The 15,056-nt window shown below is 40.0% G+C and overlaps 1 protein-coding gene across 1 annotated transcript in view; it reads left to right on the forward strand.

Annotated features, from left to right (window-relative positions):
* The window catches only part of SMU1 (SMU1 DNA replication regulator and spliceosomal factor), a gene marked incomplete at both ends in the record, with an annotated part of 36,674 nt that overhangs the window by 8,640 nt on the left and 12,978 nt on the right, over positions 1 to 15,056 (forward strand). Inside the window, 4 exons of the mRNA XM_080709645.1 lie at positions 1,547 to 1,699; positions 3,492 to 3,602; positions 8,095 to 8,223; positions 12,711 to 12,830. Coding sequence (XP_080565771.1) covers positions 1,547 to 1,699; positions 3,492 to 3,602; positions 8,095 to 8,223; positions 12,711 to 12,830 — 513 coding nt within the window. The remainder of the gene's footprint in view (positions 1 to 1,546; positions 1,700 to 3,491; positions 3,603 to 8,094; positions 8,224 to 12,710; positions 12,831 to 15,056) is intronic.

A 15,056-nucleotide genomic window follows, 5' to 3' on the forward strand; every position in this document is an offset into this window, starting at 1 on the left:
AATGAACTATCACTATTTTGGTGAAACCTATAATTTCAGAATTTGGGAGACTGAGATAGAGGGTTGCAGATTCCAGGCCACGCCCAGCAAGACCTTGTTTCAATAAATAAAAGGATTAGGATTGTAGCTTGGTGGTAGAATGCCCCTAGGTTCAATCCTTAGTACAAAAAGAAAAAAAAGGTAGGCACATGCTTGTAATCCCAGTACTTGGGAGGCTGAGACAGGAGAATCACAGGTTTCAAAGCCAGCTTCAGTGATTTACTGGGGCTCTCAGCAACCTAGTGAGACCTTTTTCCAAATAAGAGTAAAGTTGGGCTGGGGATGTAACCTGCAGGTACAGTGCCACTGGGTTCAATTCCCAGTACCCCCTCCCCCCCTCCAAGATTGTTTGAAGACACATAAAATATGGAAAATCCCAGAGCAGAATGGACTTATGGGAATAAGATTGTAGTGTTGTTTAAAGTAAAAATGGAGAAATTGATTTGTTTCTTTATAATCCTCATTAGTTCAGTAATTCCCCAAAGAAATTTTTAGTATCCAAAGAAAGGTTTCCCTGGAGCCCATGGAGATTCTCTTACCTTTAGTTTTCTTTAGCATCTATATTCTGAACAAATAATATCCTTGAGGGGAGGAGAGATTGGTAAACAAAAATGAAAATGGAGTTTGAAGAATTGAAGTTCTAATTATAAATACATACATATATATTTTATTTTAAGCTTTGGTATTGGTACTGAGGAGTGAACCCAGGGACTACACACTTATCCCTATTTTATTTATTTATTTATTTTTAATTTTTTAAAAATTATTTTTGGTGGTACTGGGGGTGGGACCTAGAGGCTTTCTACGTCCGGGCTATACTCCCAGATCCATTTTATATTTTTTTTGGAAACAGGGTCTCACTAAGTTGCTGAGAACCTCACTAAGTAGATGAGGCTGGCTTCGAACCTGCGCGATCGTCCTGTCTCAGCCTCCCAAGCGCTGGGATTACAAGCGTGCGCCACCACGCCTGGCTTATTTTTATTTTTGAAACAGAGTAGGTTAATGAGCATCTCACTACTGGCTGAGACTGTCCCTGAACCTGCAATCTTCCTATCTTAGCCTCCCAAATACTGGGATTACAGAAATGTGCGCCCACACCTAGCTTGAAGTTTTTATTTATAATATTTTAGTTGTTCAACTGAAATTGCTTGTGAAAGGAAAAGGGGAATTTTTTAGTATTGGAAATTACTTTGTCAGACCGTATGTGTGTTAGAGGTATTACTGGAATAGAAATATTAATAAGAGAATGTGTTGAAGCTGGGCCTGGTGGTGCATGCCTATACTCCTAGTACTTGGGAAGCTGAGACAAGAGGATCACAGGTTCAAGGATAGCTTCAGCAAGTAGTGAGACTCTGGTCAGCCTAGGGAGACCCTATTTCAAAATAAAAATGAAATAAGGTTGCAGGAAGGGTGGCTCAGAGGTAGAATGTTGTTGGTTTCAATCCACAGTACCACCAAAAAAAAAAAAAAAAAGCATTAAAATGTCTACTTTCTTTCCCTTGTCCAGGTTGTTCTGGAATTGATAGAGCTCCGTGAATTGGGTGCTGCCAGGTCACTTCTGAGACAGACTGACCCAATGATCATGTTAAAACAAACACAGCCAGAGCGTTATATTCATTTGGAGAATCTCTTGGCAAGGTCCTACTTTGATCCTCGTGAGGTATGACTGTGGTAATGAAAAGAAACATGCTAACTATGAAAATATGCAGTAATGTGCTGTTTAAAAGAAACACTATTTTGTTGGACACTTTGATTTTAATTCTTGACAATGTCATTTTCCTATTTATGTTGACTGGATTTGCATATGTTAAATAGTCCTGTTAAGTTTTCAGAATATTTGAGGATTTTCTGTTGTACACACACTTTCATTTTTGAGGATTGTGTATAGGTTAGTAAAGAAATGAAAAGCCAGTCACAGTGGCCTCTCCCTGCAATCTTGGGAGGCTAAGACAGGAGAATTGTAAATTTGAGGCCAGCGTGGGCAACTTAGTGAGATCCTGTCCTAAAATAAAAAAGTTCTGGTAGAGCACCCCTGGGTTCATTTCTCAATACTGGGGGAAAATACTCTTATGTCATTTCCATGTCAGCCTAAGTACATTTCTGGCCCCTAAGTGTTGCCAAGCTGCTAATATGTTCACTGAACATTTGTGTCCCTTGTGGCAGTTTCCTTACTGCCCGTTCTGTCCCCAGAAACTTATGTTTTGCTTCTGAGTTGATGTTTACTAGTATACCATGGGGACTGATTAATTCTTTAATTCTGTCAGAACCTTATTTTGTATATTTTATTTTGTATATTTGTATATTTTCTATCTCTAACCTTTCACTAGATGTTTGTCAAAGTAAAAGGAAGAAAAAGCCAGGCATGGTGGCACACGCTTGTAATCCCCGCGCTTGGGAGACAGAGACAGGAGGATCACGCAGGTTCGAAGCCAGCCGCGCGTGCTGGCTTATGAGACCCTGTTTCCAAATAAAAATGTAAAAATAGGTCTGGGAGTGTAGCCTGGAGGTAGAAGGGCTTCCAGGAACCCCAGTACCACCAAAAAAAAAAAGTAAAAGGAAGAGGAAGCAGGGTGTGGTGGTGCAGGCTTGTAATCCCAGCATTTGGGAGGCTGAGACAGGAGGATCGTGGTTCGCAGACAGCCTCAGCTACTTAGTGAAGCCCTCTGCAACTCAGTGAGACCCTGCCTCAAAAAATAAAAAATAGGACTGGGGGTGTAACTTGGTGGTAGAATACCCCTGGGTTCCATCCCCAAGAGTGCCAAAAAAAAAAAAAAGTAAAAGGAAGAGGAACAGGAATTTAATAGGCACTGAATAAATGAAAGTTAAAGTAAACTTATAGAAACTATGAGGATGAAGGAAAAGAGGTTAGATTATCAGGACAGGATTTATGTTTTTGTTTTTGTTTCTTTGTAGTCCTGGGAATTGAACCCAGGGGCCTTTTACCCATGAGCTATGTCCCCAGACCTATCTTATTTTTATTTGGAAACAGGGTCTCACTAGGTTGCTGAGTCTCACTACTTGCTGAGGCTGTCCTTGAACCTGTGATCCTCCTGTCTCAGCCTCCCGTCTGTCTCAGCCTCCCAAGTACTGGGATTACAAGTGTGTACCACCACACCTGGCTTAGGTTTATGTTAGAGGTGGTGAAATGTTCCTGGGTAGGTGTCATTTGATTGAATCCTTGGCTCAGCAAAATTTTCAAAAACTGGAAAAACATCTCTGGCTTTGATGTGGTTTTCTTAGACTTTTCAGAAGCAGCAGTGTGCATTAGCTGACATGAGTTCTTTCTCACCTCAGTTTTGAAACAGTAGTGGATAGAAATGAGAAGGCATCCTTAGAAACTAAATTAGTTTAACTCTCTGTTGTGAGTAGTAGTTTTCATGTTTTCCTCTTAAATAAGTACAGTCATATCTTGTTGCCTCTCTGCAGTGGTGCCACCTCCCCTCCTTTTTCAGGCATACCCAGATGGAAGTAGCAAAGAGAAGAGAAGAGCTGCGATTGCCCAGGCCTTGGCTGGGGAAGTCAGTGTGGTGCCTCCATCTCGTCTCATGGCATTGCTGGGACAGGTAACTAGATGCTTGTAAAACTGAAATTACTGAACTCCTCGTACTACTTTCTGTGTGCAGACCATATGTTTGCACTAAAGCAATCAGACATCCTAAGAGTTGGGGACTACCTATGGAGCTGCTTTTATCTCAACAGCTGTGCCATACCACCCTTCCTGTTTCCTGGAGAGACAATACAGATTCATAGCTAAGAATATAATAAGCTCAGAATTAGGGTGACCATAGAATTTATCATCCTGTCTGGGATATCTTTGAGGTAGCTGTTGACCACTATGCCAAGATACCAGTGGAAATGGGAACTTCTCTGGGAAAGCTGTAACAAATGTTCACCCTAGGTGGAATTTTTTTTTTTTTTTTTTTTTTTTTTGTGGTACTGGGGGTGGAACCCAGAGGCTTTCTACCTCTGGGCTATACTCCCAGACCTTTTTTATATTTTATTTGGAAACAGGGTCTCACTAAATTGCTGAGAGCCTCACTAAGTAGCTGAGGCTGGCTTTGAACCTGTGCGATCCTCCTGTCTCAGCCTTCCAAGCACGGGGATTACAAGCGTGCGCCACCACGCCCGGCTTATGATAGATGTTTTATAAATGGCAAAGGGCAAAAATGACTAATCAAGATATAAAGAGCCTCTTTATGTGTTAAATTTTTATTTACAAAAATATGAAAAGCTACTTGTTGCAAGCTTGTGTTTTTTTTATTTTTTTGGTGGTGCTGGAATTGAACCCAGGGCCTTGTACATACTAGGTAAGTACGCCACCACTGAGCTGGCCCCTCACTCTGGGCTTGTAGTGTATCCAGGATTCAAAATTAACCTACCTACCTTCCTTCCTCCATCATCATCATCATCATCATCATCATCATCATCATCATCATCATTATTTGGTGGTATTAGGGGTGGAACCCAGGGACTTTTCTACCTCCGGGCTATACTCCTAGACCTATTTTTATTTTATTTGGAAACAGGGGCTCACTAAGTTGTGGAGAGCTTCACTAAATAGCTGAGGCTGGCTTCGAAACTGTGCGATCCTCCTTTTTCAGCCAGGCAAAATACCTGTAATCCCAGTACTTGGGAGGTTAAGACAGGGGGATCAAAGTTTTGAGGACAGCCTCAGCAAGTGGTGAGACTCTCATTAACCTAGTGAGACCCTGTTTCAAAATAAGAATAAAATAGGTTGGGCATGGTGGCGCACACTTGTAATCTTGCACTTGGGAGGCTGAGACAGGAGGATTGCACAAGTTCGAAGCCAGCCTCAGCTACTTAGTGAGGCTCTCAGCAACTTAGTGAGACCTTGTTTCCAAATAAAGTATAAAATAGGTCTGGGAGTGTAGCCCAGAGGTAGAAAAGCCCCTGCGTTCCACCCTCAGTAACACACGCGTGCACACACACACACACACACACACACACACACAGAGAATAAAATAGGGCTGAGGGTGTAGTTCAGAGGTAGAACATCCTGGGGTTCAATCCCCATCACCAAAAAAAAAAAAAAGGCTTTGTAACGTTTATAGATAAAATAAATACCAGAGGTGATTGTAAGCCAGACGTGGCAGCATGCTCCTGTGTGAGCCCAGCGGCTTGGGAAGCTGAGGCAGGAGGAGTCACTTGAACCCAGAAGTTCAGGACTAGCCTGTGTAACATAGGGAGACCTCATCTCAACAAGCAGGTAAACAAAAACCCAAATAAATCAGTTGGTTGCATTTCTATATATCAGCAGTAACCAATTAGAAAATTTGGTGAAAAGAGGGCTCTTGTTTAAGGCAAAAATATATAACAAAAATTCTGAGCCAGGTTTGGTGGTTCACAGATAGCCTCAGTTACTTAGTGTGGTCCTTTGCAAATCAGTGAGACCCTGTTTCAAAATAAAGAATAAAAAATAGGGCTGGGGTATAGCTTGTGGGTTCCATCCTCAGTAATGCAAAAAAAAAAAAAAAAGGTACTAATCCTTGTGGTGAATAGATGACTTTCATTTTGAAAAAGGCAAATCCTTTAAAACCTAGAAAAGAAGTAAGACTTGAATAATAAATGGTGAAACATTGATTTCTTCTTGGGTAAGTCTGATAGTTGATGTCAGTTCTTAGATTCTTTTTATTTTTATTTTTATTTTTTTCCCCCTTTGGTACTGGGGATTGAATCCAGGGACATTCTACCTCCAAGCTATACCACCAGCCCTATCTTTTTATTTTGCAACAGGGTCTTGTTAGTTGATGAGAGTTTCACTACTTACTGAGGCTGTCCTTGAACTTGTGATACTCTTATTGCAGTCTCAGGTACTGAAATCATAAGCATGCAATGCCACTTCTGTTTTAGATTTTTTAAAATTTCTGATATTAGGGAATTAACCCAGGGGCATTCTACTACGGATATTATACTACCAATTCTTTATATTTTTTTATTTTGAGACAGGGTTTTACTAAATTGCTCAGTCTCACCTTGAATTTGTAATCCTCTTGACTCAGCCTCCAGAGTAGCTGGGATTATAAGTGTGTGGCACCATACCTGGATTCTTTTCAGATTTAAAGTAATTATAGTAAAGATCACAATAGGATTAGAACTATTTCATAAAAGAATTTTAGTTTCTGGAAAAATAAACTTGAAAATATTAATCAAAGATTTTGAAAATGAACAATTTTGAGAGCATACTAGTCCTAGATATACACATTTAAAAAAGAGGTACATCATTTGAATCATTTTAGTAGTCAGAACAAGAATATTTATCATAACCAGTACAACAATAAAGCAAGAAATCGATCCTATTTCTTACAAGAATTTAATAGGTGACAATGGGAACATTACAAAACTAGGAACAGAGAAAAATTATTCTATATGTGGTTGAGACGCCTACTTTACAATGGGGAAAAGGGTCAGAGGTTTATAATTTTATACAGAATAATTTCAGATAGATTAGAAGTCATATATTTTAGGAAAATAGGAAATCTGTAATATAATTTATTAAACTTGTTGGTAAGTAAGTACTCCTAAGCTTAGAGAGTAAATTCCAAGGTATTGATCAACAAATATCATTATATGAGAATGTAACTATTTTTGGTGCTGGCATTTGAACCCAGGATTGCACATGTGTTGTGTCATTGAGCTGTATCCTCAGCTCTGATAATATAACTTAAGATGAAAAGAAGCCTATAAAGCTGGGCATAGTGGTACATGCTTGTAATTCTAATTCTTGAGAGGCTGAAACAGGAGGATCGAAGGTTCAAGGACAGACTCAGCAGTATTGAGACCCTGTTTCAAAAATAAAAATAAGCAGGGCATGATGGTGCACACTTGTAATCCCAGCATTGGGAGGCTGAGATAGGAGGATCATGATTTGAGGACAGCCTCAGCTACTGAGTGAGGCCCTTTGCAACTCATTGAGACCCTGTTTCATAATAGAATAAAAAGCCAGGCGTAGTGGCGCATGCTTGTAATCCCAGCATTTGGGAAGCTGAGACAGGAAGATCGCAATTTGTGGACAGCCTCAGCTACTTAGGCCCTTTGTGACAGTGAGACCGTTTCAAAATAAAAAATGGGGTTGGGGGTGCAGCTCAAAGGTAGAATGCCCTTGGGTTCCATTCCCAGTACCACAAAAAGGGAGGATGGGCTTGGAGGCAGAAAAGTTTTAACTATTTGTTCTTTTTTTGGATTCAGTAATTTTTTTTCTAGAATTATACTCTTAGTGAGGAATAAGTAAAAAGTTGGAAGCAGTGTAAATGTCCACTGTTAGAGCCGGGCGTGGTGGTGCACACTTATAATTCCTGTGCTTGGGAGGCTGAGACTGGAGGATTGCACAGGTTCAGTTACTTAGTGAGGCTCTCAGCAACTTAGTGAGACCCTGTTTCCAAATAAAATATAAAATAGGTCTGGGAGTACAGCCCGGAGATAGAAAGTCCCTGGGTTCCACCCCCAGTACCACCAAAAAAAAAAAAGTCCACTGTTATATTAAGTAAACTGTGAAACATCCACTAGACAAGGTACATTTGGAAACCATTAAAATTATGATTATGCCACTGTAACCCCAGTACATGGGAGACTGAGACAGGAGGATCATAAGTTTGGCAACAGCCTGAGTAACAGTAAGATCCTATTTGAAAATTTAAAAAAAGGACTGGGGGTTTAGCTCATTGGTAGAGTGCCCTAGTACACACACACACACACACACCCCCCACACCCCACACATATAATATGGTGTGATCGGATGGTAGGTAAAAATGAGAATATAAACATTTACATATAATTACTAATAGGGCCATTGAACACAAGTAACAGGAGAAAAGACTAAAAAGTTAGTATGTAAAATGTTAATAATAGTTTCATTTGAGTATTAGGAAATTTCTGTTTTCCAAATTTGGTTTATAATGGAAGAACCATACCTATAAGGAAATAGTATGGGGTTGATAGACTTGGTGGTTTGCTGGTCTCCTGCCCTGAGATCAGCAGCAATTATGTCCAGATCTTGAAAGCGTCTGAGTGGTTTGGTATATTTTTCTTTTTCCATAGGCACTGAAGTGGCAGCAGCACCAGGGATTGCTTCCTCCTGGTATGACTATTGATTTGTTTCGAGGCAAAGCAGCTGTCAAAGATGTGGAAGAGGAGAAGTTTCCTACACAGTTGAGCAGGCATATTAAGGTGGGACCCTTAGACACTCAGCCGTATGGTAGTCATTTGTTCAGGACTCCTCATGGATTCAGCCAGGCTCTGGGTCCTGAGCTTGAATACTGGAGAGAAGTTATTCTCCAGCTCTGGCAACACTCAGGGCTGTTTTTGGTGTCAACTGAGGTATCACCGGCAGTGGGACAGACACTTGACATCTGGTCCATCATTGGCCTTTGTGCTTCCTGTATTTGGAAGAATAGTTAATGCTTTGATTAAACCTAGGACAAACTGTCAACTTCCTGTCTACTTGTATTTGTTTTTGCCTGCTGCATGCATGTCAGGCAGAATGCCAGTTATGAGTTATAATGTGGACTTATGTGACGTTTGGGGAAATTATCATTTCGTGGCTGTTTTTTTTTTTTTTTTTTTTTTTGCAGCGCTGGGGATTAAATCCCAGGCCTCACAAAAAAAAAAAATTTTTTTTCTTTTTTGGTGGGTCTGGGGGTGGAACCCAGGGGCATTCTACCTCCAAGCTTCACCCCCTGCCCTAATTTTTATTCTTTATTTTGAAAAAGGGTCTCACTAAGTAGCTGAGGCTGTCCGCAAACCGTGATCTTCTAGTTTCAGCCTCCTGGATGCTGGGATTACAAGCGTGCGCAACCACGCCTGGCTTCTCACACCATTTTTGAGTTTTTGCTCTAACTCAATTAACATATTAAAAACACATTTTTATTCTTTTTATTTTGAAACAATGTCTCACTAAATTGAAGAAGGCCTCACTAAGTAGCTAAGGCTGTCCGAAAACTCCCATCCACTGGTCTCTACCTCCCAAGCACTGGGATTCAAGTGTGTGCCACCATACCTGGCTTAGATTACATGTTCTACCTTTTTTTTTTTTTTTTTTTTTTTTTGGGGTGTGTGTGTGGTACTGGAGATTGAACCCATGAATGTTCTACCTCTGAGCTACACACCCAGCCCTTTTCGAAAACAAGGTCTCGAAAACAAGGTTCCTGAACATACAGTGATATTTTTTTTTTAATTTATTTATTTTTATTGGTGCACTGTATTCATACATCATAGTAGGATACATACTTTTGTAGACATGCATGCACACTTTTCCCAGTCAGCCCCCACCCAATCCCCACCCCATTCTCTCCCTATCCCTCCCTCCCATGCTTGGCTTGTTGACATCTAGTATTATGGCAATTTATCTAAAATTAAAAATGATAATCTCACATAACAGTTTCATTTGTCTGATACCAAGCTTTTGATGACTTAAAGATAACATTTCAATATTTCTTTTTGCTTTCTTTCTTACCAGAGAATATTTTTTTCTATTTTTTAGGTGAAACTATCATATATTTATATATTTATTTTTCAGAAAAAAATCTATCCTAATATGGAATATGGACTCTAGGTACCCAAAACGATCTTGAAAAAGAACAAAGCTAGAAGATATATATTTTCTGATTTCAAACCATATAAAGCTACAATAATTGAAACAGTGTAGTACTATTCTAAAGGCAGATCTATAAACCATTGGAGTTAAATAAAAGCCTAGAGCTAAATTCTTCCCTATATTGTCAAGTTATTTTTGACAAGGTTTCCACGAACATTTGGTGGTGGAAATATTAATCTTTTAACTAAATATTGTTAAAAAATAATAATTACATGGAAAAGAATAAAATTGGACCCTTACCTAATCCCATATACAAATATTAACTCAAAATAGATAATAGACCTAAATATAAATCTTAAGACTATAAACTTTTAGGAGAAAATCTGGGTCATTAAACCTCACAACATTGAAATTGGCAGTGATTTCTTGATTATGATTTCAAAGGCACAGGCAACAGAGGAGTATACAAACTCCCTAAAAAAAAATTGTATATCCAAAGACAATGTAAACAGAGTTAACAGTTACTAATAGAATGGGATAAAATATTTCCAAATGCTATATCTGAAGGTGTATTAATATTCCAACTAGGAATCCTAGAAATAAACAACAATAAAGGCAAACAATACCCTTTAGAGATAGGTAAAAGACTAACATAAATAATGAATCTCCACAGATAACCAATCTTAGTTGTTTGTTGGATGGATAATCTTGTTTCTCTAGTTCTGGAGTGTGTTACCTATTTCTTCTTTGTAGTTAATCTCTTTGAGTATTTTCTCTAGTGCTGGTTTTGAAGACATAAATTCCTTCAGTTTCTGTTTGTCATGGAAGCTTCTTATTTCTCCTTCTAATTTGATAGAAAGTTTTGCTGGGTAGGAAATTTTTGGCTGGAAGTTGTTTTCTTTCAGAGTTTGGAATATGTTACTCCAAGCCCTTCTGGCTCTCATAACTTGGTTTGGGAAGTCTGGAGTGATTCTAATTGGTTTGTCTCTGAATGTCACTTGGCCCTTTGCTTTTGTTGCCTTTAAGATTCTCTGCTTGGCTTCCACATTGGTCATTTTGACAATTATGTGGCGTGGGGATCCTCTTCTCCGATCCTGTCTAAAGGGAGTTCTATAAGTTTCCTGGACCTGTGTATCGACCTCTTGCTCTATGTCTGGAAAATTTTCTGCTATTACTTCCTTGAAGAGATTGTTGATCCCTTTGGTTTCACTTTCTTTTCCCTCCTCTATTCCAATTATTCTTAGGTTAGCTCTCTTAAAATGGGCCCATAATTCTTCAATATCAGATTCCTGCTGTCGGATATTTTTTTCTAGATTAGAAACTATGCGTTCATTTTTGGATTGCTCATCTTCTAAGAGCGAGATTCTGTTCTCCATGTGTTCTAATCGGTTGTTTGTGCTTTGAATTGAGGCCTTTACTTCATTAATTGCATCCTTTATCTCTTTTTTGCTCTCTCTGAGTTCTTTTCGAAGCACCTCTATTATTTCTACAGTTATTTTCCTGATTTGATCTTCTAGAAATCTCTGATTTTCAGTTTTATCGGGTTCTGATGTTGTGGGGTTGTGGGCATTTATTGCTCCAGTATTATTCCTCTTTCCCATGATTTCGGATGTTTGTGCCTTCTCTGGGTTCTTCCCTTGGGTCACTATGACTTCCCTTAAGGTGTTCTGGATCTCGAGTCAGTAGTATCTCGGACCCCACTACTCCTTTACTGGGTTTTATCACAGAGTCTCCGACCCAGAGAGTCGCTAGAGGCTGCTTTAGACTGTGGGGGGTGCCAGGTTGCACGTTCTCCTATGGTGTGATATCTCTGCCACCGCCCCTCCCCCACTGGGTCAAGTCCCAGGGAGTACAGTACTGGGATTTCTCCTCTGTGGCCCGCAATTTGACTCACTGTTCTTGAGTACGCAGATGTAGCTGTATTGGCCTCGCTGGATTCGGTGCTGCTGCTGCCGGTGGCAATATGGCGCCGCTGCTACGCCCTCGGCTGTGGGGCTGGTTTTTTCTTCTTGGTTTTGGTTTCCACTCTGAATCCCTGCAGCGTGTGCTGAGCTCGGCCACTGGGAACTTTAGATGCTCTCTGCGCGGAGAAATCCCGCCTGGCTGTTCCGCAGTGGCTCACCTCGGCTTGCTGTAGCCGTCCCGTGAATTCGCCGGCAGTATGGCGCTGCTGCCGCCGCGTCTGCCGCGTCCTCGGGCGATAGGCCGGTTATATCCTCTGTGGCTCTGTTCTCAGTCCGCTTTCTCTCTGGAGCCTGGTGATTTTTTGTTTCACTGGTGATGGTGTTTTCTGGCTATGAAAGGCGCTGATTTTGTGGTAATGTAGGTTTGTTGTTAGCGGGGCTCTTAAGCCCCGCTTTTCTCGGTCGCCATCTTCCCGGAAGACAGTGATATTTTTGAGGAACATCTTTCTTTGATCTGGCTAAAGCCTTAGACAAATAGAACTTAATTATGCTTTTGGGCTGATATTTTGTGGTATAAACACTTTCTAGTTTTGACATTGAAAATAAAGTCTACACTAGAGTTTTTCTCTGTTCTTTTCATGTGTCTGGTAATTCTCATGTTATTGGGAGCATCAGTACTGGTAAATATAGGATGAATTTATCAGGCAAATCATTTGTTTTAATGAGTCTTCCTCAATTTGATGTGCCATATTATCACATGATGAAGCGAAGGTAATGCGAGAGTGATGAAGAGTTTGAAAAATAATATAGGAAGATATACATATATTTTATAAGTGAGTTTTTTCTCCAGTTGCACAATAGGAGCATATTAGATCATAGTGTGAAGGTAATCCTCATAGTAGTTGATTCTACCAAAAATTTATGGTCTGAGCCAACAGGGTTATTTGTTCTAAAATATTATTTTCTCTTTTCTTTGGATATAACAATCTTATATTTAGAAACCTAGTATCAGCTGAGCACTTAGACATAAAACTGGTCAGAGAAAACATCCACTAGCTCCTTGTATCCAGGTATAGAAACCTCCCCCCCCCCAGTACTCCATAATATGGGCAGCTATGATTTTACACAATGGCAGGGTTTCTCAAAAGGTTAAAATAGGAATTGTTTTAAGGCCACTAGATAAAAATAAATCTGTTTCATTGTTTTATTTGAAACAGTTTGGTCAGAAATCACATGTGGAGTGTGCTCGATTTTCTCCAGATGGTCAGTATCTGGTCACTGGATCTGTTGATGGATTCATTGAAGTATGGAACTTTACTACTGGAAAAATCAGAAAGGTAAAGTATTTCAAGTGTTTTAACTTTCCCAATGGAAGAATTACTGACTAACTGGGTGTGGTGGCACACGCTTGTAATCCCAGCAGTTGGGAGTCTGAGATAGGAGGATCTGGGTTTGCAGACATCCTCAGCTACTACTTAGTGAGGCCTTTTGCAACTCAGTGAGACCCTGTTTCAAAATAAAGACTAAAAAATAGGGGTGGGGGTGTAGCTCAGAGTTAGGCCCCTGGGTTCCATCCCCAGTACCCCAATAAAAATTAAAAAGAATTACTGACTTTGAGTTACTAATTTGTGTCTTTTTTTCAAGTTAGATTATTTGAAGAAGGAGCTGTATGTAATACACATATTACTTTAATAATCTAAAAGACCATTTGAAGGTTTTTAGGTTTTTTTCTTTTTGTTTTTTAATTGTAACTAGAGATTGAAACCAGGTTCTTGCACATGCCAGGCAATTGATCTACCACTGAGCTATATCCCTAGCCCAAAATTTTAATTTTGAATGATTAATTATGTAGAACTGATACAATATTCAGTAAAAACAAGTTAGACTGGGCATAGTGGCGCATGCTTATAATCCCAGCATTAGGGAGGCTGAGACCTGAGGATCGCAGTTCGTGGACAGCCTCAGCTACTTAGTGAGGCCCTCCATAAATTAATGAGACCCAGTTTCAGAATAAAGAATAAGCTGGATGTGGTGGCTTACGCTTGTAATCCCAGCATTTGGGAGGCTGAGACAGAAGGACAGCCTCAGCTATGTAGTGAGACCCTTTGCAACTCAGTAAGACCCTATTTCAAAATGAAAAATTGGGGCTGGGGGTATAGCTTGGAGGTAGAATGCCTCTGGGTTCCATCCCCAATACCACACACACACACACACACACAAAATTATAATAATTAGAAATAAAAAGTAGGGCAGGGGGTGTAGCTCAGAGTTTGAATGTTCCTGGGTTCCATCTGGGGGTGGGGGGGCTTAGACCAGCCAGGGTTACCAGTTTCTTACCTACTTTTCCAGAATATTCTATGCTACCATTTATATTTATGTGTGTACAAGCAGTTACTTATTGTATATCCTTTTCTATTTTAAAAACATAGATGGTAGCATACTATACATTGTATTCTTCTTTTCCCATTATAGTATATCTCATAGATTAAATGCTGTATTAAATTTTATTGCATGACTTAAAGATTGTTTCAAGTTAACCTAATTGTAGTATTAAAATTGTACTTCTATTTTATTTTATTTTTTGTGGTAATAGGGATTGAACCCAGGAGCATTTTATCTCCGAGCTATACCCGCAGACTTTTTTTTTTTTTTTAATACTGGGGATAGAACCCAGGGATGTTCTACCTCCAAGCTATACCCTCAGCACTATTTCTTATTCTTTATTTTGAAACAGGGTCTCACTGAATTGCAGAGGGCCTCACTAAGTAGCTGAGGCTGTCCACAAACTTCATTTTATTTTTGTTTGGTTTGTTTTTTGGGATTAAACCTAGGGGCGTTCTACCTCTGAACTACAACCCCGGCCCTATTTTATGTTTCATTTCGAAACAGGGTCTCACTAATAAGCTGAGGCTGTCCTTGAAACTGCAATCTTTCTCCCAAGTACTGGGGTTACAGGCATGAGCCGCTTTCTGCTATTCATTTGTTTATTTATTTATTTATTTTTGTGGTACTGGGGGTGGAACCCAGAGACTTTCTACCTCCGGGCTATACTCCCAGACCTATTTTTTGGAAACAAGGTCTCACTAGGTTACTGAGAGCCTCACTAAGTAGCTGAGGCTGGCTTCGAACCTGTGTGATCCTCCTGTCTCAGCCTCCCAAGTGCGGGGATTACAAGCATGCACCACTATGCCCGGCTTATTTATTTATTTCTGTGGTGCTAGGGATGGAACTCAGGAGCATTCTACCTCTGAACTACATCCCCAGTCCTATTTTATATTCTTTATTTTGAAACAGAAAGGGTCTCACTAAGTAGCTGAGGCTGTCCCCAAACCTTCCATCCTGCTGTGTCTCAGCCTTCCAAGTACTGGGATTACAAGCGTGAGCCACTATATCCGATTCCTGTTTTATTTATTTATTTATTTTTTTGTGGTATAGGGGGTGGAACCCAAGGGCTTTCTACCTCCGGACTACACTCACAGACCTATTTTATAGTTTATTTGGAAACAGAGTCTCACTAAGTTGCTGAGAGCCTCACTAAGTAGCTGAGGCTAGCTGTGAACCTG

Source organism: Muscardinus avellanarius (assembly GCF_963383645.1).
Source record: "Muscardinus avellanarius genome assembly, chromosome: 13".
In the NCBI taxonomy this organism is placed as follows: domain Eukaryota; kingdom Metazoa; phylum Chordata; class Mammalia; order Rodentia; family Gliridae; genus Muscardinus; species Muscardinus avellanarius.